At 65.7% G+C, this 25,227-nt stretch overlaps 1 protein-coding gene across 4 annotated transcripts; it reads left to right on the top strand.

Moving 5' to 3' along the window:
- Positions 1 to 5,941: 5,941 nt before the first annotated feature.
- On the top strand, positions 5,942 to 24,097 carry DOK7 (docking protein 7). Of its 4 annotated transcripts, XM_090267137.1 has the most exons (10): positions 5,942 to 6,164; positions 6,237 to 6,282; positions 10,729 to 10,959; positions 12,149 to 12,349; positions 16,793 to 16,912; positions 17,447 to 17,566; positions 17,886 to 18,610; positions 22,161 to 22,200; positions 22,920 to 23,048; positions 23,208 to 24,097. In XM_090267137.1, the coding sequence occupies exons 1-10, from the start codon at positions 6,111 to 6,113 to the stop codon at positions 23,342 to 23,344; spliced, it is 1,803 nt and encodes a 600-aa protein (XP_090123263.1). In that variant the 5' UTR covers positions 5,942 to 6,110; the 3' UTR covers positions 23,345 to 24,097. The 4 variants fall into 4 exon arrangements, with proteins under 4 accessions (XP_090123263.1, XP_090123261.1, XP_090123260.1 ...); XM_090267135.1 differs by lacking the exons at positions 22,161 to 22,200; positions 22,920 to 23,048; positions 23,208 to 24,097 and having other exon boundaries at positions 5,945 to 6,140; positions 12,149 to 12,338; positions 17,886 to 19,549; XM_090267134.1 differs by lacking the exons at positions 22,161 to 22,200; positions 22,920 to 23,048; positions 23,208 to 24,097 and having other exon boundaries at positions 5,946 to 6,164; positions 12,149 to 12,338; positions 17,886 to 19,549.
- The last annotated feature ends 1,130 nt before the right edge of the window (positions 24,098 to 25,227 follow it).

Below are 25,227 nucleotides of genomic sequence, written 5' to 3'. Positions count from 1 at the left end.
CAGGGCTGCAGGGCCCACCGTGTCGCCCTGACCTGTCCTAACCGCGCACCAGCCTGTGAGGACCCTGGCTGTTGGCGCCACATTATTATTTTTGTAAGCTTTTTCAGATTTACTTACGTTTTGTCTAGGAGTTTACATTTATGTTTCTGAGTGAGATCGGCCTATCGTTTTCCTTCCTTATCATCGTCAAGTAGCTGTCCCCAAGGCCGTCCCCACCTCAGGGCACGCGTTCAGGAGTGTCTCTCCCTGCACATGGAGAGACTCTATAGGAGGCCAGAATGATCTGTTCTTGGAAAGCTTGGTACCAGTCCCTATAGAATTGCCTGGGCCCGTGTTCTCTTTACAGGATGGCATTTAACTCCTGTCGATATCTTAATAGTTATGGGCCTAGTCGAGAATTCTATTTCTTCTTGAACTCATGATAGGAAGCTACACTTTTAGGAATTTGTCTAAACTGTCATACTTACTTTCCTAATGTTGCTCTCTTGTCACTTAATCTCAGTGAACCTGGTTATTTTCTGCCAGTACTTGGAGGGTATTCCACTGCCTTCCGGCCTCCATTGCCAAGGCTGAGAAATTGGCCGCAAGTCTAATATGTTCTTTTGTAAAGAACTTTTCCCGCCTGGTGACTATCATGATGTCTTTGTCTTTGATGTGCTGCGTGTCACCGTGACGTGTGCAGATGTGGGTTTCTCCCCTTTCTCTTAGCCTGTGGTCTGTGTGTTGGTCTTCTTGCTCAGCGTGGGTGTTTGCTGGTGCCCTTCTCCATGGGGACTCGGGGACCCAGGTGCCTTCTACCTAGAGCTTTCAATGTCCCATGAGGCTTATAGTCCAACACCAGACACTCCACATCAGAACACTTTTTCTATGTCACAAATAACTTCAAAACTCATCAATGTTAAACAACAGCCATCATTTTTTATGGGACTTCCGGTCAAGATGGAGGCATCTCCATCCTCCATGACAATAAGAAGGAACACAACTACCTCAAAACTAAAAACAAGTAGAACTACCAGAAAATCAAGCTTCATGGAAGTCCAGCAAACAAAGAAATAAAGAATACTCATCCAGACAGGTAGGAGGGGCGGAGCCAGGCAGAGAGGATGAGGTGTGGTGGCGGCAGCAGCAGCAGTAGCAGCAAGGCAGTGGCTGTGGCAGGCTGGCGGAAAGCCAGGAGGGACACCTGGGGAGTACTCCCAGCCCCAGACCAGACCCACAGCTCACAGGTCCGGGAAAATCAAGCCTCATTACTTCTGGCAGTGAAAACCAGTGGGGGTTGGGGCAGAGAAAGAAGCTGCTGGTCCCTCAGCAGAGTTTGCTTGTTTAAAGGGCCCCCACAGTCTTAAAAGTCCGCAGACCCACCCACTCTGGGAACAACATCCAGGGCATCAGCTAGAGAAGCTCTAGACCCATACTGAAGTGGGAGAAGTGCCTGGAAAAGGTGTGAGTGCTGAGCAAGCGGCGTTGTTCCCTCCCAGACCCCTGCCCCTCACACAGCGCCACAATGTGGTGAAATGGGTCGCCCTGCACTGACGAATTCCTAAGGCTCCGCCCCTTACAACGTAACAGGAGCGACAGCTCTACCTAAGACACAGAGGCAAACAAACACAGGAGATGATCAAGTTGAGGAGACAGAGAAGTATGGCCCAAAATGGAGCAGGTCAAGGTTCTAGTGGGAGAACTAAGTGATGAGATAACCAACCTAACAGATGCAGAATTCAAAACACTGGTAATAAAGATGCTCACAGACTTGACAGATATGCTTGAGTATGGCAAATGCATAAGAGAAGACGTGAAGGCTATGCTAAGTGAAACGAAGGAAAATCCACACAAAACCAATAATGAAGGGAAGGAAATGGGTTGAAATCAACAATTTGGAACATAAGGAAGAAAAAAACAGTCACCCAGTACACAATGAAGAAATAAGAATTGAAAAAAGTGAGGAGAGGCTTAGGAACCTCTGGGACAACTTTAAATGTGCCAACAACCAAATCATAGGGGTGCCAGAAGGAGAAGAGAAAGAGCAAGAAATTGAAAACTTATCTGAAAAAAATAATGAAAGAAAACTCCCCAAATTTGGCGAAGGTAATAGACATACAAGTCCAGGAAGTAGAGAGTCCCAAACAAGCTAGACCCAAAGAGGACCACACCAAGACACATCATAATTAAAGTGTCAAAGATAAAGAGAGAATTTTAAAAGCAGCAAGAGAAAATCAAAGTGGTTACCTACAAAGGGGTTCTTATAAGACTATCAGCTGATTTCTCAAAAGAAACTTTGCAGGCAAAAAGGGACTGGCAAGAGATATTCAAGGTGATGAAAAGCAAGGACCTACAACCAGGATCACTCTGTCCAGCAAAGCTATCGTTTAGAACAGAAGGGCAGATGAAGTGCTTCCCAGACAAGGTAAAGCTAATGGAGTTTATCATCACCAAGTCCTTATTATATGAAATGTTAAAGGGACTTATTTAAGAAAAAGAGGATCAAAACTATGAACATTAAAATGACAACAAACTCACAACTATCAACAACAGACCTAAAAACAAAAAAACTAACCAAACAAGCAGAACAGGAACAGAATCATAGGTGTGGGGATCACTTGGAGGGTTATCAGCTGGGAGGGGGAGGGGGAGAAATGGGGAAACGGTGCAGGGACTAAGAAGCATAATCGGTTGGTACAAAATAGACAGGGGGAAGGTAAGAATAACATAGGAAAGAGTGAAGCCAAAGAACTTACATGCATGACCCATGGACATGAACTAAGGGAGGTGGGATTGTTGGAGGGAAGGGGGGTACTGGGCAGAGGGGAGTAAAGGGGAAAGAAATTGGGACTACTGTAACAGCATAATCAATAAAACATACTTTAAAAAAACACAGCCATATATCTAGCTCACAGTTCTGTGGGTTGGTAACTTGAAGTTGGGCTGGGCCGGCTCCTTCATGTATCAGGGTTGTCAGTGGGTCTGAGGCTGTTCTGTTCTTGACGGCTGACTGGGGCCGTGGGGAGACCAGGCCACACGTCTTTGATCGCCCGGCCGGCCAGCGAGCCGTCCTGGGCCGATGCGCAGGGTGGAGGCCGGGCTCTAAGAAAGAGCGCATGTGAGCGTTTGCAAAGCCAAGTTCCCAGGTCGTGAGACTCCATCTTTAGTGGGACGAGGTACTCCGTCACATTTCAGGGGGCATGGGTGCAGCAAGGGGATATTCGCAGCCATTTTCCCGAGGGACCTGCCACACGCTGCACCGGCCAGCTCGGCCGCTGTAACCGAACAGCAGAGGCGGGCGCCAAAGTGACAGACACTTATTCCTCTCCGCTCCGAGGCTGGAGTCCAAGCCCAGGGCCCTCGGGTGGGTTTCCGGTGAGGGGCGGACAGAGGGCGCCTCCCGCAATGTCCTCCGTGGGCTATCCCTGCTGCTTCTCCTCCACTAATGAGGCCTCAGTCCCTTGGGATGAGGCTCTGCCTTCTGACCTCATTTAACCTCAATCATGTCCTTAAAGGCCCTTCTCCGTAAACAGTCACATGAGGGTTCCTCTCTCCACATATGAATTGGAAGGGGGACACACTTCAGGCCACACACTTCAGGCCACAGGCGCTAGGCATCGTGTGGCCGGCTCCTCGCTCCCGCCCACATGCCACTAGCCGGGGTGGACCCAGGGCACGGTCCTTGCCCTGGTCAGGTGGCGCGTGCTTTTCCGCAGCCACACAAGTACCTGGAAATAGCAGATGGGGCAGCCCGTCACTGGTACTAGCTACCCTCTTGCAGCACCCGCGAGCGTTCGAAAGGCCCTCCTTTCGGGCTCAGCGTGATTGTATCAGGCTGGAAGAGGACACTGAGCTTCAACTGCATTTGGGAGGTGAGTGGCAGGTGCCAGGCCCGGCGCCAGGTCCTGCAGCTGCATGGTGACAGTGCCCTGTGGCCGTAAGTCTGGCAGTGGAGACAGTGTCCCATGGCCATGCAGTCGGTCAGTGGAGCAGCTGTGACCCACCGCTTCCTGGAAGGTGGCAGCCATGTCCCCTGGCTGTGGCATCCAGCCGTGTGGTGGTGCAGGGCTGACTTTTTTCCAGCAAATTCCTCCTTCCTGCAGCCATGGCCAGAATGAGCTTCTACCACTTGCAACCAACACTCTGGCTGTAACAGCTGGGGAGACTGTCTTAGCTCTGGCTGCTGTGACCAAGGACCAAGGGCTGGGTGACAGTTCCAGAGGCCAGAAGTCAGAGATGGGGGTCCGGGGAGGGCTCTCCTCCAGGTGTGCAGACGGCCGTCTTCTTGCTGTGTCTTTGCGTGTCTCTACTCAAAAGGCCACTGATCCCTTCGTGGGGCCCCGCCTCCTAACACCACCACACGGAGGGCTGGGCTTCAGCTCATGAATGAGGGGGACACAAGCATTGGACTAGAGAAGGGATCGAGGGGCAGAGGCATCTGGAGGGGGAGACAGGCAGGAAGCTCTCCCTGGTGGCCATGGAGGGGGCGGGGAGCTGTCTGGCTCCACAGTCGCCCGACTTTCCCAGGGCCAGTGCAGGAGAAGGGGCAGCTGCCAGGCCTGGGGAGAGCCTGGGTGGGGGCCAGCCCTCCGGAATGCAGCAGGCATTGTCTCTCCCAGCAGGGACCACCAAGTGTCCGGGGCCGAAGCCGTCAGCTGCCACCCAGCCTCGTGCCGGCTGTCTGTCTGGGGCCAGCGCCTGGGGCCTGGCTATGTGGGAGCAGGAGTGGCTCTGTGGCTGGGCAACTGCTCTGTGGAAGGCGGCTGGCGGCTGGTGGCGGCACAGGTGGCAGGGCATGGTCAGGGGACACACACAGTGCTGGCCCAGCTTGGTGTGACCCTGCTCTGCATTAGGCTCTGGCATGACAACCAGGGCATCAGAATCAAGTTTGTGGCCCACCAAGGATCTGCCCTCTCAGATCCCCAGGGACAGGGGGAGGGGCTGCCCAGACGGGGTGGACCTGGCTCCTGTCTGCATCCAGCATGGTGGCTGCTGAGCTGGGACTCCAACTCCCAGTTCCAGCGCCAGTCCAGGCTCAGCCAGTGTGGGTCCATCCTGGCCACGAGACCTGACACCCATGGCTCTGAGTGGCAGGACGCAGCCCTAAGGATCTGGACAGTGGAAAGACTCACACGCGTGCCCTGGGATGGCAGCCTCCCTGCCTGTGGGTCTCAGGTTAACAGGACACTGATCTCCCTCTTACCCCCATAAGCCCCCAGAGGAGGGGGCCCTGAGCAGGGCCCACTGCCTCTCATAGCTTTTCTGGGACGCTGCCCCCACCTCTGTGCCATCCACTTGCTCGGATGCTCCTGGAGTCTGAGAGATGGGAGCTGGCCGACGTTCCAGGTGTAGCCCTGAGACGTCCTCAGACCACCTGGGTTCCTGGAGAACCCGGACATCTGAACTGGAGCTACATAGTGGAGGGGAAATCCAGACACTCAGACTCCCCCACCCCGGGCCCACTGCGAAGGGGCTGCCCGTGGGCCTTAACAGAGCAGCTCAGCTCCTCCCGCCCTCAGTGCCCAGGGGGCAGGCTCCAGCCTCAGAGGCACAGCGCTCGGTCAGACAGAGCCCTTGTGCCCGGTGTGCACAGTGAGGGGGTCCTCGTCCCACACTCGGCAGCACCCCGCACTGGGGTCCTTGCTGCAGGGGACACAAATGCACCCCCCTCCATCACCCTGCCTGGGGAGTGAGACGGCCTGGGGGCCAGGAGGGGGACTGCAGGGCTTGGGACAGAGTCTGTGGTTAGGGGCACCTGGTGACCGCGCTGGGGGGGGTGGGAGGGGCAGGCGCCCCAGGCCGAAGCCAGGTTGGTGGAAGATAAACGTGTCCCCTTTTCGTTGGGTCGCTTGCTTTGCTTGTGGAAGAGAAGCACCCCCCCAGGCGGCGGGTCTGGGCCCCGGGCTGCGGCTGGGGCGGACGGGGCTCCATTGGACCGCCTGGGACGCCCGGCTGTGCGCTCTGCGGCGGCCGCAGGGAAACGCGCACACCTCGCGGGACGCCCCGCCCGCGGCCCGCCCTCGCTGGCCCAGCCCAGGGCCCTCCCGACGCTATTTTGAAAGTGACCCTGGGCTGGGGAGGCCGCGGGGCGGCGGGGAGAGGCGGCGGGCGCGCGGGAACCATGACAGAAGATGACCGAGGCGGCGCTGGTGGAGGGCCAGGTCAAGCTGCGGGACGGCAAGAAGGTGGGGGCGCGCGGCGGGCGCGGGGCGGGCGCGGGGCTCGGGCGGCCGCTCACGCCCCCTCTGTCCCCGCAGTGGAAGAGTAGGTGGCTGGTGCTGCGCAAGCCGTCGCCGGTGGCAGGTGAGCGGGGCGTGGGCCGGGGCGCGGGCCGGGCCGGGCTGGGCGCGGGGCGCGGCGGAGCGGGCGCCGGTGGCCTCCTGCGCCGTGCCGGCCGGAGCGCAGCCAGCGCGCCCGAAATAGCCGGTGGCGCCGGGGCTGTAACCGGAGAGCGCTCGGCCTCGGCCTCCTGCCGCCGGGACGCCGGGACCCTCCCGCAGGCCGGGCGCAGGGCGGGAGCCGTCGTCGCGAACCCCAGGCCCTGGGCAAGAACCCCCTTTCCGGAGAGGCAGACTGCGACCCGAGAGGCGCAGCTGCAGGAGTCTGGGTTGCCCCTCCCCCACCCTGCGCAGGGACCCAGAAAATCAGGCCCCGAGCTCCTGGGGTGCTGAGTGGCGCCACGGGACCCATTCAGGTGGACGGGGCACTGCCGGCAGCGCGGGGCTGCCGCGCGTCCACCTTCCCCAGGGAGAGCAGAGGCCCGGCTGCGGGCAGGGGCAGGGCTGCTCCTGCCTCTGGGAAAAATGAAGTCTGCCTCGTGCGCGACACCAGGGAGAGAAGGCACCGCCGCGGCGTGGGAGGGCGCCGGCCGGGAGCCCGACGTTGGGCATCTGTCTCTTCAGCAAGTGACTGGGCGCCGTTGGGAGGCTGGGCGCGCGGCGGCCGCAGCTGCTTCGGGAGACAGGTGCCCTGGAACCGGTCCAGGCAGCAGGGTCTGTGTGGGGTGTGGGCCTGCCAGAGAGTCTTCCGGGTCGCCTGGGTGGCTGTCACTTCCCAGAGAGGGGGTGGGGTGCCCTCCCCGTTCTCCTCCTGGGTCCCCTCCGCGGTTCCTTCTGCTGAGCCTGCTCCGGGCACCTCGCCGGGGCAATGCAAGGGCCGCGGACACACTCACTGCTTCGTGCCTAGCCTCAGCCTCCCCCATGTCTGCTGACCCCAGGCAACCTCTCTCTTCTTCCCAGGTCGGGGCTTAGCATGGGGGAGGGGCGTCGTGTCTGCCGGCTGGATGAGGCGTCCAGAGGCGCTTATGGAGCACGGGGTGGCTCCCCGACCCACCGTGCTCAGGGGGTCCCGAGGGCTTCCTCCAGCCCAGAACACCCCCCCCCCCAGAGGGACCCCAAGCCCTGGAGCTGGTGGAGCCTTTGGGTTATTATAGGCAGAGGGCTGACACCCAGAGGCCCAAGAACAGCCAGGGCCTTGCTTTTTGCCCCAACCCGCAGCTGCTCTGTGACAGGCTGAAGGGTCAGCCTCACTCCAGCGGTCATTCTGACTCCCCCACCCCCACCCCGGTCCGTGCTGAGGGCAGGGGTCCCCCGGGGCAGCATCACCTCTTGCAGGCAGCCTGGCCGGGCTGGGACTCTCTGGATGAGGGGCTAGGAGCCCAGTGCTCTCGGAGCACCAGCCTCAGGGCACCTGCCCCTCCCCGGGTAGCTGCCAGCTCTGCGGAGGGTGGCAGATCCCTAGAAGACAGGGGTCCTGGTTGGTGGAGACGGGGAGGGTCCCAGGTTGCACCTCCTGGCTATGGATTATTTGTGTCTGAGTCCCCGTGTCGGAATCCCGGGTGGGGCAGACAGCCTGTGGACAGGATGTGGGTGGCAGCCAGCCCTCCTGTCCCTGTGGAGCCCTTGCTAGAGGGGCCTGGGTATCGGAGCCCTTGGCTCAGACCTCAGCTCTGTCCCCTGAACCGTGCGACCGGACAGTGCTCGTCACACCCACGCTGGACAGGGGGTGGATGGTGGGCGGGAGTGCCGGGCACCCAGAGCCTGCAGGCCCCTGTGTGGCCCTCCAGGAGCCTCTGTGAGCAGCCTGGACATCAGGCGGGTGGGCGCCTCCTGGCTGCCACCAGAGGCACTGCAGACGGCCTGGGCAGTGGTCTCCCAGCACCGGCTGCCTGGGGCTGCCCTACCCCCCTGCAGCATCGGCAGGGTCTCCTCGGGTTCCTGCCAGCCACCCTCCTGAAGACACTGCCTCAAGGTCACTCTGACCTCTCAGGGCTAAACCCAGCTGCTGCCCTCTGGCCTCTGCCACAGGCTCACTGCCCCCGTGGGAGTCTGCACCCCCAGCCCCTAGCAGCCTTTCCATCCTTGCCGCATGCCCCCCTCGGAGCCCGGAGATTCGGCTCTTCCCAGCCGTCCCCGCCCCCCCTCCCCTCCCCGGCCACAGCCCGGCCGTAAGCGGCTTCGAGTGCCCATGACTCCGAGGTTATTTTTACATCCGGCCGCCTGGTGTCCCGCAGGCCTCCCAGGCTCACGTGCCCAGGGCGGTGCCCGACCCGGCCCTTCCCCCGCCCGCTCCAGCATCCTCTCGCCTTGCTTTCCCGAATCCCACCCTCCCGGAGGTCCTGGGAGTCGGGCTTCCTGCGCTGTCTCCACGGTGGCTGCCGGCCGGCCCGGGCCAGCTGCGCCTTCCTCCTGAACAGCTGCAGGAGGCCGTGTCCCTGTCCCTCCTCCACGCGCAGTCGGGCCGGGCCCCCGGGACTCCCTGGTGCACGGGAACTGGCCCTCGGCCTGGCTGACCAGGCCCACCGGGCCTGCACACCTGATCGGGGGCCCCTGCTCCCTTCCCCCTCCTGCCAGCCCGCCCTCTAGGCCCTGCCTCCGGGCCTTTGCACAGTGCCGTTCCCGGCTGGGCTGGCTCATTGCACCACTCGGAAGTCTGTCATCAGTGCCTGTCCCCGTCCCTGAATCTCACTGCCTCGAGGTTTCCCCTCTGTCTTCCTGTCCTGCTGCAGGGTCTGACTGCTGGGCTGTGTCCCCTGGTCCCCAAGCTGCCCATGAGCAGAGTGAGGGCTGCAGGGACTGGGGGCAGGAGGCTGGGACAGAGCGGGAGGTGGGCGCCCACAGGGCCCAGGGAGGGGTCCTCCAGCAGGGGAGGGCCCTGTGCAGGGCGTGGGCCTTTCCCTCCTCCCTGCGAGCCCCTCCCTGCAGGGCTGGGTGGGCAGAGCCTGGAGGGTGGGTGACAAGTGGTCAGGCTGTGTTCTGCCTGGGGTTAGAGCGCTGAGGCCACCCCGGGCTCTGGCCGAGGCTCCCTGCTGGTCCCGCTGTGTTTGCTGTGCTGTGGCACTGGCTGAGGGCTTCCAGGTGCCAGGCGGCCAGGTCAGCACCTCGACTCTGCGTGGGGACGTGCCCACTTCTCAGACAGACAGCAGGGGCACCCAGAGCCAAGGGGCGCACGAGGGGAGCCTCGTGTGAGCACGTGCGTGTGAGCACATGCGTGCGGCCTCGCGTCACTGTCATCTGTGCCTCCTTTCTCCGTGATGACCCAGTGCCCTGCACCCCCGGGTGCTGCCCTCAGCCCTCCCTCAGGCCCTGTGGCCACGTTATCTCCTGCGCCTGGGCCAGGCTGTGAGCCGGGCAGCTGGTCCCTCTCGGGACCCAGGGCCCACACACCAGGAGAGGAGTCCCCAGATCCCCAGAGGCCAGGGGTGTGGCCTCAGCCCCGACCAGCAGACCCGGCCCAGGGGCGCCCCCCGCCTGGGCCGCAGAGGAGCAGCCAGCCGGTCCGGCTCCAGCGCCCTCTGCCCGCGTGTCTGCTGACCCTGCAGACCTCCGGCTCCTGACTGAGAAGCTCTGCTTCTCCACAGCCGGCTCCTGGGGCAGCTTTGCGCTAAATAGCCCCCCTGGATGGGTTTTTTAAAATAGGGCCCTAGGTGATGTGGAGGGGACAGGGATGGCGCGGCCGGGGAACCAGGGCCCCCCCACATCGTGTTGTGTTCTCGCCGGGTGCTGCAGGGACCCGTGTCCTGAGCTGTCCCACATGTACGTGTGCTCCCGTGTCACATCAGGCCCCCAAGCACTGCACCTGCACCACGGACTGGGCCGGGGGGCAGGGCGGTGCTCAGAGGCAGGATTTGCCTGGGGCCCCATGAATGGGGAGCAGCTGCGTGTGCAGCGCCCCCCACCCCCTACCTGCTCTGCAGCTGCTGACTTTGCCGATGGGGCAACGGGGACGGCCATCGTGGCGTGGAACTAGAGGACAGAGACCTGGTCACCCAGACTCAGGCACATGCCCTGCAGCTGGGAAAGAGACTGGGGCTGTGTGGGGTCTGCAGCGGGACCCAGGACTGGAAACTGGGAGGTCCAGGAGGGAGCATGTGGCCAGAAGGACACAGGAGGGTTGAGGGGGGCCCAGGCCCCCCCAGGCAGGCTCCACGCTTGGCCCCCAAGGCACCCACCATACGTCCTGCAGCCCCTGCAATTGTGGCCCCCGTGGGCCGCAGGGTGGGGCTGGGTGATGTGCTGACTGGGGGCCACGGCCAGCCACGAAGTGTCCGGCGTCCTCTGTCCTCGTGGGCTGTGCAGGGCGGGGGTGACTTTCTGTACTGAGGAAACGGAGGCTCAGACTGGCTGGGTGACTTGCTCAGGGTCACTCCTTGAACCCAGGACTCTCTGGGGCGGGGTGCTGGGCCCGTGGGCAGTGGCTGCACCGGCTGGCGTGCCTGACGGCCCTCGCGTGTCTGCTCGCACCCCCCAGATTGCCTGCTGATGCTGGCCTACAGGGACCGGGCAGAGCGCGCCAGGGGCCTCCCGGAGCGCAGCAGCCAGACGCTGGAGCACATCTGCGGCCTGGAGCCCGGGCTGCCCTACGAGGGCCTGGCCCACACCCTGGCCATCGTCTGCCTGCCTCAGGCCGTCATGCTGGGCTTCGAGAGCCGCGAGGCCATGTGTGCCTGGGACGCCCGGATCCGCTATGCGCTTGGCGAGGGTGAGTGGCGCTGGCGTGAGGCGGGCGGTGTCCCGGGGCCTCACCCATGGGTGGGCTGCAGAGGCCGTGACCCAACTCCTGGGCACAGAGCAGAGCGGCAGTGTCTGCTCAGCCTCCTTGCCCGGCGCCTCCTTGCCCGGCGCCCTGGGAGTGCAGGGCGGGGCCGCTGTGGCCTTTCCAGCTGCCTAACGTGGCCCTGTTAGTGAGAACTAGGGCCTGTAACCCAAGGGGGTGGCCGTCTAAGCAGCGTGACTTTCCCAAGTGCTACCTTTGCTCCCTAAACTGGCCGCCCGCACCCAGGGCCAGGAGGAGCAGATGCTGCGGGGTCGCGGTCAGGGGTCAGGGGTAGGGGGGCCAAGGAGTGGAGGGAGGGGACTCAGCCTCGCTGCCCTCACCCAGTCCCGCAAGAACTTCAGCACCGCCCCCGCCCGGAGCCCCCAGATGGGGCGCTGTGTGCAGGGGGCCTTCGGAGGTTCTCGAAGCCGCGGGGGGGCGGGGGGAGTCCTCCAGGTGGGGGGCTCCCACCAGCTCACCGGGTGCAGAGGCTCCACTCCCCTTTCCCTCGTGGGCTGGGCCGGTCCTCGCACAGATGCAGCGGTGGAGGAGGAGGGTGGGAGAGGAGGCGGGCTGGCTGCTGCCCACTCTGGGGACCATCACCCCAGGTGTGCACGCCTTTCTGAGGTGGGATGATCTGGGGACATAGCTCACAACTGCCTCCTTGCAGGGGCTGCGGGGCCAAGCCGAGGTGGGGACAGGATCTCAAGGAGCAAGCTGGTGTGCTCAGCACTGGGGACACCCCTAATGGGGGCGGGGGTCCAGGCTTCCTGAGTGGCCCCGCTGCCAGGCTGGGCTGTGCGGCAGACCCCGACACTCCACAGACTGGCCATGGGCCGGGTCTCCCTGAGCCTCAGTTTCCTCATCTGCTGCCATGGTGGGCTGTTTCCCGAGGGGACATGTCCGTGAGCAGGGACCCCACGCGGGCTGCGCTTACCAGCAGCCTCATGCGAGGAGCGTTGCCAGAGCTGGGGTCTAGCCCGGCCGCTGGGGGGAGCAATGGTCAGGGTGCCTCTCTGAGGACGTGCCCCCTCCAGGGACAGGCGAGGTGAGTGCAGCCACCGTGGCTTATGCGGCCCTCACGCCCCCCCGGCCCCTGCGCCCGATGACCCCCTCTGCCCTGCCTGTCCCTCAGTGCACAGGTTTCACGTGACGGTGGCTCCAGGCACCAAGCTGGAGAGTGGCCCTGCCACCCTGCACCTCTGCAATGACGTCCTCGTGGTGGCCCGGGATGTCCCTCCGGCCGTCGCGGGGCAGTGGAAGCTGTCCGACCTCCGGCGCTACGGGGCCGTGCCCAACGGGTTCATCTTTGAAGGCGGGACCAGGTGTGGGTACTGTAAGTATGTGGCCGTGGGGACCCTGGGCACGGGTGTCCCCGCATCCCCTCGCGGCCCGGACCCCCCGGGCACACCGATTTTGCTGGCATCCGGGGCTGTCTCTCATAACGGGTGTTTGGGGCCGCATCTAGACCTCCGGGTCTCCCCTTCAGGGTAGGGGGCTCCCAGCAAGGGGCGGGTGAGAGTAGGGACCCCAGTACGAAGCCGAGCAGAAGGCGCCGGGATCTCCTGAGTGAGCCCCCCGGGTTGCCGCCACTCACGGCCCTGCACCCGAGGCCACCGAGCGTCACAGCCGCTTGAGGTCGGGTCTCACAAAAAAGAAGAAAATAAACCTGCATGTGGGGGACATTCGTGGAAACGTGTCCGCCGTGTGGACCGAGGGACTCTGTGGGCGCCAGGTCCTGGCCCGTGAGTCCCCATACCCAGGCCGGCAGGCTGGGAGGACGGCCGTGCCAGGGCTCCGAGAGGAGGTGAGCCCGGACGGGCCTGGGGCCCAGCAGCCGGCGGGAGCCGACCTCCAGCCTCGGGCAGCGCGCAGGGAATGTGGGGCCGCTGTGCGGGGTCCACGGCGCCTGCCTGCCGCTCTCTGCCTGAGACTGTGCGCGTGTCTGGGCGGGCACAGGTGTGGCGTGGATGGTGGGGGTGCGACAGGGGACCCCTGGAGGGTGGCCCTGCTGTGTAGGCCCCTTCTGTCCTCAATCCAGAGGAGCCCACGCCTGTCTGCCCAGGGCTGGAGGTGGGGCCAGGTGGCCTCCTGCAGCCTCGATGACCCTGATCCGGGCGCTGGGGGCTGCGGGGGAGCCGTGCTCCGGGCCTAGCACTGTGCGTGCCCATCCCTTCAGCTGAGACCCCCGGACAGCCTTGGTCACCTCCTGCCCTGGCACAGGGGGACATAAAGGCTGAGCCACCGGCCGCCCCCGGCCTGCCTCCCCCACGGCAACCGCAGCCTTAGCCGCCGGGAGGACCAGGATGGCGCAGACTTGGCACAGGCTCTGCTCGTTCTCCCTGCGGCCGGGATGGACGGGTCTGCGGGGTGGGGGCTCCCTGGGGGAGCCGATGCACTTGAGGACTGGGCTGCGCTGGCCGCTGACTGCCCAGGTGCCCTTGTCCTCAGAGGGGGCGCGGCGGAACAGGCCGTTCTGGGCGCTGGGTTCTGCGTGTCGGGACTCCCGGGGGGTCCCGGCTGACCGAGAGCTGCTGCACCTCCCTGCGGCACCACGGCCCCGCCCGCCCCCCTGGGGCGTGCCTGTAGACTTGCTGGACTCTGGGTCCTGCTGCGGGACTCCGCCCCCACACCAGCGGGTCCTCCTGCCAAGGGCATTTCAAGGGCATGTGCACATCCATGGGGGCCAGCTGCACTCACAGGAACCAGGGTCCTCGGAGGCGGGGGAAGTCAGCAGGTGCAGAGCTGGCCCTGAGTCCGGCCCCACGTCCTCTGCTGTGTGCATCTCTTCCCCTCGTGGGCTTTAAGTGAGCGCGGGATGAAGCCCCAGGACAGCTGGGCTTGCTCCGCACTTTGAGGGCATGCGCTTGTCCCGTGGTGAGGGGGCCCTCTGGCGCCTCTTCATGTTTCTGCAGTCCGAAAGCTGGGTGGTCTCGGCCGCAGGCCCTCGGGGGAGGGGAAGGGAGTGCTCAGCGGCTTCTCTGTGCCAGGCCTGTGTGCAGGGCTGGGGCGCGAGTCCTCGGAAGCCTCAAGGGGGCTGGTGCGCAGCGCAGGTGCCAGTGGGGCCGGAGGAGGGGAAGGGTGCTCCAGACACGTGTCCGGCCTGGGGGGGTGCCCGCCCAGCACGGGTGGGAACGCTGGGCGGCGGGGGAGGTTGAGGAGGAGGAGGGCGCTGTGCAGGCAGAAGGCCCAGCGAGACAGCCGGTGTTGGCACCATGCGTCCAGAGTAGCATGTGGCCACTGAAGGCCCTGGAGCTGGAGGGGCCCCGGGTGACTGTGTGTGGGGGGGCTCACTTTGGCCCCAGGGTGCAGGTGGGGCTGAGGCAGGGGACCGTGGGAAGGTTCCAGATGTGGTCCAGCTGAGAGGGGTGCTGAGGTCACAGCAGCTGTGTGGGCGGGAAGGACTGTTAACAAGGGGGGGACTGAAAGGAGGGGTGAAGGAGGGGCAGCCTGGGGTGGGGCGCGGAGGGGCGAGGTGAAGGCGGGAGTGGGGGCAGGCCAGGAGCCCCGCGCCAGCACCAGCCCCGCCTCCTGCTGTGGCCCCGGGGCAGCCAGGCTGCGGCCAGTCTTGAATTGTGGTCACAGGATGGGACGGTTTCAGGTTCCTACGAGGATCGCAGCCCCACCCCGGGCCTGAGACCACCTGCCATGCTTCTGACAGGCTTGTGCTCGGTCTCTCCCCTCCGCTCTGGGGGTGGGAGGTAACCCGGGAACTGAGGCTGTCCAGGGGCACCCGCCAGGGAGAGACGGGACGGGACAAGCCACGTTCCTGGGGCTCTGAGTGCTTGTGCCAGCCCTACGCGCCCTGCATCACCCCACTTTACAGACGAGGAAACTGAGGCAGGGAGCTGCCCAGACTACCCGTCTGAGTGCGGTGGAGCTGAGGTCTGCCCAGTGGTCGAGCCACACAGGCTGGGGGGGCAGTCCTGGCTGAGGTAATGCAGCTGGGCCCAGGTCCCCACAGCCTGCTGTCTTCTGGAGCATCTGTCTGCTCGTCTGCTTCCTGCCCGGGAGAGGCAGCCCAGGGGCCGGCACGCTGTCCCCTGCCCTGTGGCCTCGTGAGGGACCCTCTGGACATGCTGGCCAGCACGGGGGCCTCATCCCATCTCCAAATTTGAGGAATTTGCTCCTGGGGCATAAAGCCCCATTCACCCCGGGATCTCAGTGACAGGGTGTGACTGCAGGTTCCTCAGGCCTTGGTCCCCTGCATCACGGGGCTCCCTGTGCCCTGGTGCGGTGCCAGGAGGACTCAGCCTCAGTGTGAGGGTGACCTGCTCCTGCTCCTGCACCCTCACACCCCCGCCCTCGCCCAGCCTCCTGGGAGGGCAGGACAGCCCCGCCCTCAGGCCGCTCCCCTGTCCAGCAGCGTCTGTGGGTCAGGAGTGACCTGTCCCCAGAGCTTGTGGGCAGCATGAGATGCGAGCCCACGGAGGGCTGGCGAGAGGCCAGTGAGTCGTGTCCAGGGCAGCCCTGTCACGAGGCTCAGGCAGTCCGGCCCGCAAGAGCTGTGTCCTCCCCGAGGGCGCCTCTGCTGGCAGCGGGGCTGTCAGGGGGCCGTGGCCGCGTCCCCAGGCCTCCCCAGTGCCGCATCCTCAGGAGCAGGACGCTCAGCAGACGCCCTAGCGGAATGTCGCCGGCTCCACGCCCCTAGTCATGGGGTTTTTTATAGTCGGGGGACTGGCTGTGCCTTGGCCTTTGCCAGCTGCCTGTGAGCTGGGGATTAGCGGCCTGGCCCTTTGTGAGTGCTGGCGGGGCGGGGCTGCACGGGGGACAGTGGCCTGCGTGGTGGGCCTTCTCCTGCCCTGCCATCCGGCGAGGTGGGACAGCAGTCCCCCAGCACATCCTGACTCGGAGTGCCGCCGCCGGGCCCTGTGGGTGTCCCTGGTGGGCGTCCCTGGTGGGCGTCCCGGCGCGGGTCCACTTCTGAGCCCCTCTCCGGGCCTCCGCTTCCCCGTCTCTGCAGCAGGCGCGCCACCAGTTCGGGGTGTTGCGTGGATGAAGCTCCAACCGCCGGCGGGCATGCAGTCCCCAGCGCCCGGGGCGCCGCCAAGGCACAGTGATGCTGTCGCTGTGGGGCTGGTGGAGGAGACCTGGCAGCCGTGCCCAAGGCCTTAGCGCGGGGCCTCCCGTCCCACCCCTGCCTGCAGCGGTGCCCGGGACTGTCCCCTGGAGAGAGCGCGTGCCTTTCTTTGGGCAACAGGCAGAGGGCAAGAGCCCCAGGCATTCCTGTGCAGTGAGGCCACTCCGGCGGCCCAGCGCCACGTGCCCCGGCGTCCCCATTCACTCGCGGTGAGGGATTTCCTTTGCCCTGGCGCCCTGGCGGGGCTGCCGGCCCAGCGGGAGGGCAGTGGGACGCGCTGCTGACTCACTCGGCCTGCCCTGTGCCCAGCACCCTCCGCCCGAGCCCCTTCCTGCTGCGGGGAGGGGGCCCAAGGCACGACCTTCGCTTGCACCCTGACACTGGGGCTCAGTGTCCCACCCGGAAACGAACGCCTGGGGAGGGGGCACCGTGAGGCGGGCCAGGGTGCTGGCTGGCCTCAGCAGGGTGGCCGCTTCTCTGTGGGCAGGTGTTCTGGCTCCTGCTTTACCAGCACCCTTATTTAGCGCACATAACAGCCCCGGGTGTGGACCAGGTGTGGGGTCCCCGACGTGGCTAAGGTCTCACAGCCACCCTCCCGGGATGTGACCGCGCTCTGTGCGACGCTGCTGCCGCCCCTCAGCGAACCTGGAGGTGTGAGGGGCTGCCGGGCACGGCCAGGCTGACGGTCTGTCCCCACAGGGGCCGGCGTCTTCTTCCTGTCCTCGGCGGAGGGCGAGCAGATCAGCTTCCTGGTCGACTGCATCGTCCGAGGCGTCTCCCCGACCAAGGGCCCCTTTGGGCTTCGGCCGGTCCTCCCAGGTGTGTGGGGGGCGCGCGGCCTGGGGGGGTCCCGCGGGGTCTGGCTTGTGCCCCACGCGAAGCTGAGAAGCCAGGGCTGTGCTGGCCGCCCTGCTGGACCCCGGGGGACACAGGCCTTCCCCCGCGGGTCTGAGCTGCTGGGACACGCGGGCCTCCACTTCTGGGCAGGACGGCTGTGCCAGGCGGGTCGGCCAGGGACCCCAGACCCGGGCGGGGCTCCTGCAGACCTTCTGAGCAGCCCGGGCCCCCAGACCGGCATGGGGGGCGTGCCTGTGGGCTGGGGTGCCTCCCCGCCCCCGCTTCTCTGGTTGTGGCCGCGGGCGGTCTCCCGGGGTCCTGGGCTCTGCCGGCCGGGGCGGCGGCGCCCTCTGCTGGCGCTGTCGTGCCTTGCAGGCCGCGCGGCGCGGGGCGCGGGGCGGTGGGCTCCCAGGGGACCCCCTGGGGCCCTGCTGTGGGCTGGGGCTCGCCGTGACCCCCAGGCAGCACGTGGGCTGGGGCTGAGCGGCTGCCTCTTGTGCTTCCTCTCTGCGGCAGACCCCAGCCCGGGCGGCCCCGCCACCGTGGAGGAGCGGGGGGCCCAGGAGGCCCTGGAAGCGCTGCAGCTGGAGAAGCGGCTCAGCCTCCTCTCGCACCTCGGCCGGCCGGGCAGCGGAGGTGAGGCCCCGGCCCGCTGTGGGGGACCCTCCACCCTCCACCGCCCTCTGCTCCTCGGTTCCCTCCCTCCGCTCCATCCTGTCGGTCCGTGGGTTCCCCGACTGCGGAGCAGGACGCTAGGCGCTGGCACCGGTGGGGTTTGGGTTTGGGTTTGGGTTCTTCCCGTCCCCGGGCGAGGCCGCGGCCCCTGCGGGCGGGCTTCACCGTCGGTGCGCACAGAGGCGCGGGGCGCAGGGCGCGGGGGCGGCACGCACGAGGTCCCAGCCCCCCAGCCCCGCCCCGGGAGCCCCAGCAGCCTCAGCGCCCCCTCTTTGCTCAGGGGACGACCGCAGCCTGTCCAGCTCGTCCTCAGAGGCCAGCCACTCGGACGTCAGCGCCAGCAGCCGGCTCACCGCGTGGCCGGAGCAGTCCTCGTCCTCCGCCAGCGCATCGCAGGAGGGGCCGGGGCTGGCGGCGGCCCAGGCCCCCGGGGAGGCCGCGCCGCGCGCCCCGAGGCTGCCGCCCCAGCCGCTGCGGCCGCGGCAGCTGCAGGAAGTGGGCCGCCAGAGCTCCTCGGACAGCGGCATCGCCACGGGCAGCCACTCCTCCTACTCCGGCAGCTTCTCGTCCTGCGCCGGGAGCAGCCTGGACGTGCGGCGCGGCGGCGAGGAGCTCGGCTCGCTGCTCAGCCTGCCGCCCGCGGCGGCGGGGCCCGAGCCCGGCCTCTGCGCCTGCCCGCCCGGGACAGCCGAGTACCAAGTGCCCGGCGCCCTGCGGCCGCACTACGACACGCCCCGCAGCCTGCGCCAGGCCCCGCGGGACCGGACCCCCGCCGCCCAGGGCGGCCCGGAGGACAGTGCCGCTGGGGACCCGGGAGGCCAGACGCCCGCGGGGTGTCCCTCCGGCTGGCCGGGCGCGAGGCGACGGGGACAGGAGACGGAGGCCCCAGGCAGCGAGGCGGCGCCGCCCAGCCCCGCCGCCACCGAGGCCTGGGAAGCGGGGAGCCCTCGAGTGGGCCCACCGCCGGCTTTCTTTTCTTCGTGTCCAGTCTGTGGAGGACTCAAGGTAAACCCCCCTCCCTGAGGGCGGGCGTGGCCCTCCGGACGGGGCGAGAAGGGGCGCCGGCCCCCCGCAGAGCCCCGGGGTGTCTTTTTGGCGTTTGGTGACACCAGCACCTGTGGGGCTTAGTGGGGAGGGCACCCGAGGGGCAGCCCCCCGGGGAGCGGAGCCGGCCAGGGGACCCGCAGGATTCGGGAGCTTGGGCTTGGGCGCAGCTGGAAGCGCCGTCTGGAAAGTGGCGGCTGTGGGTGGGGTGCGCAAAGCGGGGGTGTCCGCTGAGCCCCCAGCCCGGGACCAGGTGCTGTGTCCCCGCAGGCCCCTGCCGGGCCTGGGGGTGCTCAGGGCCCACAGGCTCCTCCCCATGCCGCCCACCGCCTGCCTGCGGGAAGGCCACCCCATTCCCCACCCCCACCCCCGCTCCTGCCTCTTGTGGCCTCGCTGTCGGCTAGAAACTAAATCCCTCCGCAGCAGCTCCCCTCACCTGCGCCCCGGGAACCAGAGCCACCCTGCGGTCCCATGTGTAGGACGGTGGGGGGGGGGGTGCTGTTTGTCTCTCCCTCCTCCTGGAACCCACACATACCGGCAGCCTGTCCTATGGGGAGGAAACTGAGGCTCAGCAGGCCCAGGGACTTGAGGGTGAGGTCTCGTGACTATGGGGCTGCCCTTCCGCTCGCCCCACGCTGGCCTGTGTCCGGGAGGGGCTGCGACCGCCTTCCCCGGGGCCCGTGCAGGAGGCCCCAGCTGCAAAAGGGCTGCAGGGCTGGTGGTCGGAAGCAGGGGGCCCCGGCTCTGGGCCGGTCCCTTTGTGTTTGGAGGGCCCCCGGCACTGCCCGTGGCCCCCGTGGCCCCACGCCCCCTCCAGCACCCTCCTGGGCCTGTCCGCTCGCCTGCATGGGGTGCAGCTGCGTGGCCTGGTTTTGTGGCTCGTTCGGAGGTTTCGGAGGCGCAGCGTGGACTCTGGGCGGCTTCGGCCGCGCGCTCGGGGGTCAGTCAGCCCCGTCCCGTGGGCGAGGGGCCCAGCTGCCACTGTCCTGTTGGCTGAAGACGTTTGTTGCTCGTTTACACTTTTACAATCTGACAGTTTGTAATAAATCCTTAGACTGGAAATAAAGCGTTCTTTTCTTATCATCTTGTTCTCTTCCGTTGGGCCAGCGCCCCGCCCCACAGGGTGAGACTGGAATCCCGCGTGAGGCCCCCCCACTTGTCCAGTCAGTCTCAGCGTGTGGGGGTGTGAGCAGCCCACAGGGCCCGCGTGTGTGCATTTTTGTGTGTGCTAAGTGTGCATGTGTGTGCATTTATGTGCATGTGCGGTTGTGTGAGCACATGTCTACAAGAGCATGTGCATCTGTGTGCATGGCGTGTGCTGTGCGATGTATGTCCACGTGCATGCATGAACGTGTGCTGTGCACATGTGTGTGGTCTGTGTGATGTGTGTGCACACCTGTGTTCCCGAGTGTTTACTGGAGATCACAGTGACGTCTTCGGTGGGCTTCCAGTGTCCCAGTGAGGTGGGCACTTGCTCTGTGGGCTGCAGAGGGTGTTGGCTCGGAGCCTGGCGGCCCCCTTGCTGCCATCAAACCACGTGGCTGGTGGAGCTCCCGGGACCCCATCAGGCTCCTCTGCACATCCTCGTCCTGGGGGCCATCCCTCTCCTGTCACCCCCTCTTCACCCTGTTCATGGCCCTGTGGAGGCCCTGCAGCACCGCAGTGGGAAAGGCGGGCTTTGGGGGCTGAGCTGGGCCGGCTGGCGGGGTGGCCCCAGCAAGTCACTTCACCTGTCTGAGCCTCAGCTTCCTCTTCCACAGGTGGGCACATGGGGAGGGTCTGACGCGAAAACATGGGTCAGTGCGCCACAGAGGCCATTCCGCACTCGGCCACGATCACCTCCACTCAGAGGGCCCCTGCCGGCCTCCGTGCAGGACAGACAGGGCTGCCAGCCGCTGCTGAGCTGGGGCGGGGTGGGGTGTGACCCTGGAGGGCTGGGCTCAGTCCTGCCACCTTCCCGTGGGTCCCCCAACCACAGACAGCAGGGGAGGGGCAGGTATCCCTCCAACCAGAGCAGACGGAAGCCCCAGCGGTTGAGTGACTTGCGCCCCAGCCCACGAAGCCAGGGAGGGTGGTGCTGCACCTCCTGCCTGCCCCTGCCCTGCCCTGCATGGGTGTCTGGATGAGGACGGGTGTCTCTCTGACCGAGGCAGATGGCTGGGACTGAGGGAAGGTCTATCTAGGGGGTGAGGCGGGGGGAGGTGGGCCGTGGGCCCCCCCAGCTGGGGACTCGGGCATGGTTGGAGCCAGGTGGCCAGGGCCTTCCTACCTTAGTCCTTGGCTGGAGGCACCCAAGGACCCGGGGGGCGGGGGCAGGGCTGTGGGCCAGGAGAGGGAGGGACCCTTCGTGAGAGTGGCCACTGACCGCCGTGGCCCCTTTGGGGGGCTCCTCGGGGCCATGGCTTCTCGGGAGGAGGAAGGCCTGGGTCCCATGGTGAGTGTGCCGCAGGGTCTCCCTGGATCCCAGGACGGCGGGGGTGGGGTGGGGTGGGGGCCGTCAGGACAGCCTGTCACCCTGGCATGTCCCAGGACTCTGTCCTCTGCCCAATGTGCTCACAGGGCCTCCTGCTCCAGTTCCTCCTGGGGTGGTGGGCAAGGCCCTGCCTGTCCCTGCCCCAGTCCTGGCCCCTAGGGAGGGGAACGCGGTGGCCCCGCATTTGCTCATTCCCACAGCACCAGTTGTGTCCCACACCCACAAGACTGGCCCGGAGGCAGGTGCCATCTGGGGGGCGGGGACTCCAAGGGCAGGTGGAGCCAGTGAGAACGCAGGTCTGGAGGCCTATGTGCTGGTGACGAGCTTCTGGAGGGCGCTCAGCCTCTGGTCCTGGGTGTCGGAAGTCAGCGCGCCCGGGCCAAGGCCCCCAGCCTTGGGGCCCCAGCATGGGGCTCCTTCACACAAGGGGACAGGGGCAATCCGTCCAGTGCCCGGGAGCCTGGCCCAGGACCAGGGTCGGGGCACCGTGTCCCGAGTCTGACAGCACCTACGCCCTCCGGGGAAGCAGGCCGGGCTCCTACACCCCCATTCCAGCCCCCAGCCCAGCTGCGAGGCCCCAGTGCTGGGCTGCCCTCCTCAGGAATCTTTCTGGTCACCTGCTCTGGCCCTGGGGCACCCGGCTCCTGTGCGGTGTGGGAGGTGGAGGCCCCGTCCCTCCCTCGGTCCCAGCCTGCTGGGATCGGAGTCCCTAGCTCTGAGGCTGCCGAAGTCCCTCTGGCTCTGTGAGCCCCTGGGAGAGGCGCCTGGGTCAGGCCACGTTGCTGCCTGCGGCCCTGCCGGGTGCGGGCCAGTGGCCCCAGTGCAGCGGGCGACGCGCTGAGAACCAGCGAACGGCTTACAGGGCAGGCGGGGCCAGGCTGGGGTCCTCGCCCTAGACGGGGTCTGGCAGGCGTGAATCCTGGGGCCCCTGGCGGCCTGGCCCCCATCCTCGCTCTTGGGGTTAGTGTCCCGGCTCTCAGTAGGTGCGGGGTGCCTGGGGGCTGGATGAATGGCTGACCTGGGCTCTCTCCGGTCTAGGGAGCAGCGGCCTCACCCCCCGGGCTCCCGATGCCTTCAGGTAGGCTTGGCTCCGGAACCAGCTCCTGCACAGCACGGGATAGGGGGGCGGGGGTCACAGCGGCTGTGGTGACAGCCAGCCGCCAACTCTGGCTCCCGCGGGCCCTGAGGGCTGGGGTGCGAGGCGGCTGTTGGGACCTGCTCCTGGTCCTGTGGTCAGGGGCTTGCCCCAACCAGAGGGGACCGGGGACCTGCTGTGTGGGGCCCCACCCTGAACCCCATTGAGCAGTTTCTTGGGTGGGGGAGGGACCTGATGTACCTGGGGCCACCCTGCACGCGTCACTGTGGATGAGTGTGTGGTGTGGGCCTGCACTCAGGTCAGGGGTCCCTGAAACCTGGAGAGCTGGGGTGACCAGGTCAGCTGAGGAGAAGGGCTGGGCTGTGGATCGGGTGGGGGTGTCCTGCCTGGGGCGAGCAGGGTGCTGAGGACCAAGGATAAAGTCGAAGGGGGGTGGGGGGGCGGGCAGTGGGGCTGAAGGCAGCGGGTTTGGTCACCGGATCTCAGGGGGCTCTGGGCGTCACCACAGCAGCAGGAGAGGGTGCACTGCAGGGGGGGCTGGTCTCAGGACGGACGGATGGTTCAGGAAAATCAAGGAGGCCCCCAGGCCCTGGAGAAGTAGAAGGTGGGAGATATGAGGGGTGGGGGGCTCTTTGCTGCAGTCTTGGGGGTCAGCTCAGCTCCCGGCCACCCCCCGAGGACTCACAGCCCCGTCCTCGCAGGAGCGCGGGGCCCCGGGAGGCTGTGCGGCGCGGTGCCCACCTACGCGAACATCCCCGCCAGCCCCGCCCCCAGGACGCAGACGCACTACCTGGGCCTGGAGCTCCCAGAGGCCAGCCCGGGCGTCCGAGGTGGGTCCCACATGGCTGATGGGAGTGGGGGCCCCTCCCCGCAGGTCCTGCTGGGTGGGTGGACTGGGTGGCCCCCAGCCCCCTGTCAGGCAGAGGCCCCTGCAGGGGTCGCGAGCTTCCTGGGGTCCCCAGGGCCAGCTCACCTGAGGCTGCTTGCAGGGGCTGGTGCCTCCCGCTACGCACAGATGGACCTGGCAGCCATGGCGGCGGCCCACAGGGCGGGTGCCCAGCACACGCAGGCCCGAGAGCAGCGGCTGGCTGCGCTGGAGCCCAGGAGGAAGGGGGCCCCTCGTTGAGCTGCCCTCACCCCCTTGGCTGGCCAGCCGCATGGCGCATCAGCGGTGACAGCAGGGCTGGAAGCCGGCCTCCCAGCGGGCATCTGCACGGCGTCCCCAGAGGTCTGGTTCTGTGGCTCGTGGCCTCCTGGTCGCAGGGTGGGACGTAGCTGGTCCCTGGTGCCCAAGGCTGCCCCTTCTTCTGCAGGTCCTGACAGTGTCACCCGGGCAGCGGCTGGCCAGTGAGGCGCTGTCCTTCCCTTCCCCGTGGCAGCAGCACCGGCTGATGACTGAGACACGCCCCCAAACCACAGGCCGGCAGGACCCCTGCCCACGCTGAGCGTCTTGCAGTCACGGGGTCAGGGTCTCTAGCTGTTGTCCTGCCCGGCTGAGTCCTGGATGCAGGCAGACAGTGCCCGGCTCTGACCTGGCAGGCCACCAGCGCAGCCCCACTCGTGTTTACTGACTGCACTGCTTCCTGGGACCTGTCACACTCGTCACAAAGTTTTGTTACTGTTCCCTTTTCAATAACGCAGTCCCCCGGAAATGCCAGCCGCCTGCTCATGCTGTGTCCGCAGGGGCTGCAGCTCTAGCCTGCGGCCCCTGGACATGTTGCTCATTGTGATGTGGCCGTGGGCAGGGCGGGGCCTGCCCCACTCTGGTGGCCTGCGTTGGGTTCCCATGTTCCCTTCCAATGGGGCCATGGCTGTGGGAGAGTCCTGTAGCCGTTTTGCAACTACAGAAGCCAAAAGGGGCAGTTCCAGCTCCACTGGCCCATGGGGGTCTGGGAAGTTTCCAGAGGGGGCATGAGAGGTTGGCCTGGGCTGGGCCCTCCTGCCCATGTCTCTTGAGGGCCGCAACCACAGCCCACTCAGACCCACCTCCCTCCCCCCTGCCATCCATCATCCGCTGCCTGTCTCCTTCCCAGCCATCTTGAGCCCCTGGGTGGTACAGAGGAGCCCTGGGGTTATTCCTACAGACAAGTCAGGTCCTCAGCTGAGAAATCTCCACCCCACACCCTGGACACACTTCTAAAATAGAGGGGCTCTCATTTTTTCTTTTAAAGAAAAACTTTATTTTTAGAGAGAGGGGACAGGAGGAAGAAAGACAGGGAAAGAATCTTCAATGTGTGGCTGCCTCTCGTGTGCCCCCAGCCAGGAACCTGGCCCACGACCCCAGCCTGTGCCCTGACTGGGGATCAAACTGGCGACCCTTAGGTTCGCAGGCCGGGGCTCAATCCACTGACCACACCAGCCAGGGAAGGGCTCTCCTTTTAACCTGCCAGTGGGGGGCAAGGCATGGCCAACACACCCTGGTTCAGGGCTCCAGCGCACGGGGGTCCCTCTAGCCTGCAGACAGGAAGGCCACAGTGTCAATTGTATGCGCATTATTTTGACAACTTAGTGAAATTCCTTGATAAACATGCCTTTGAAAAAGACACAAGAATTAGAAAACCCAAACAGCCCACATCTATTTTTAAAATTGGGCTCCGAATCAAGGCTCAGCACAAGGGAAGCTCTCGGCTTAGACGGCGCCCCTGGGAAGCTGCCACACGTTTAAGTGATGGCCTCCAACTGCGGCAAAACGTGGACATCTCCCACCTTGTTCTGGAAGCCAGGCGCTGCGCCCTGGCCAGGCTGGGGGAGGGGCACAGCAGCGGGACAGAGGGGCTCTCGTGCGTCCGGGCATGGACGGACCACCGGCACGTGACTCCGGGACGGGGTGTGAGGGCCCTGCAGGCAACCCCCCGGAACAACGAACACCAGCGCCCCCAACAGCACCGAGGGCCTCAGCTCTGGGAGCAAGTCCCGGGGACACGCCGAGGCCCGTGTACTGCGAACGGCACGACGTAGCCGAGGGGACGGGAAGTGACCCCGGGAAGGCCAGGCTGCTGGGCTGTCGTT

The sequence above is a fragment of the Furipterus horrens genome, unplaced genomic scaffold, assembly GCF_987537825.1.
Source record: "Furipterus horrens unplaced genomic scaffold, mFurHor1.1.pri manual_scaffold_2, whole genome shotgun sequence".
NCBI classification, from domain to species: Eukaryota; Metazoa; Chordata; class Mammalia; order Chiroptera; family Furipteridae; genus Furipterus; species Furipterus horrens.
The sequence above is the reverse complement of the archived record's forward strand: the minus strand, read 5'-3'. Positions and strand labels throughout refer to the sequence as shown.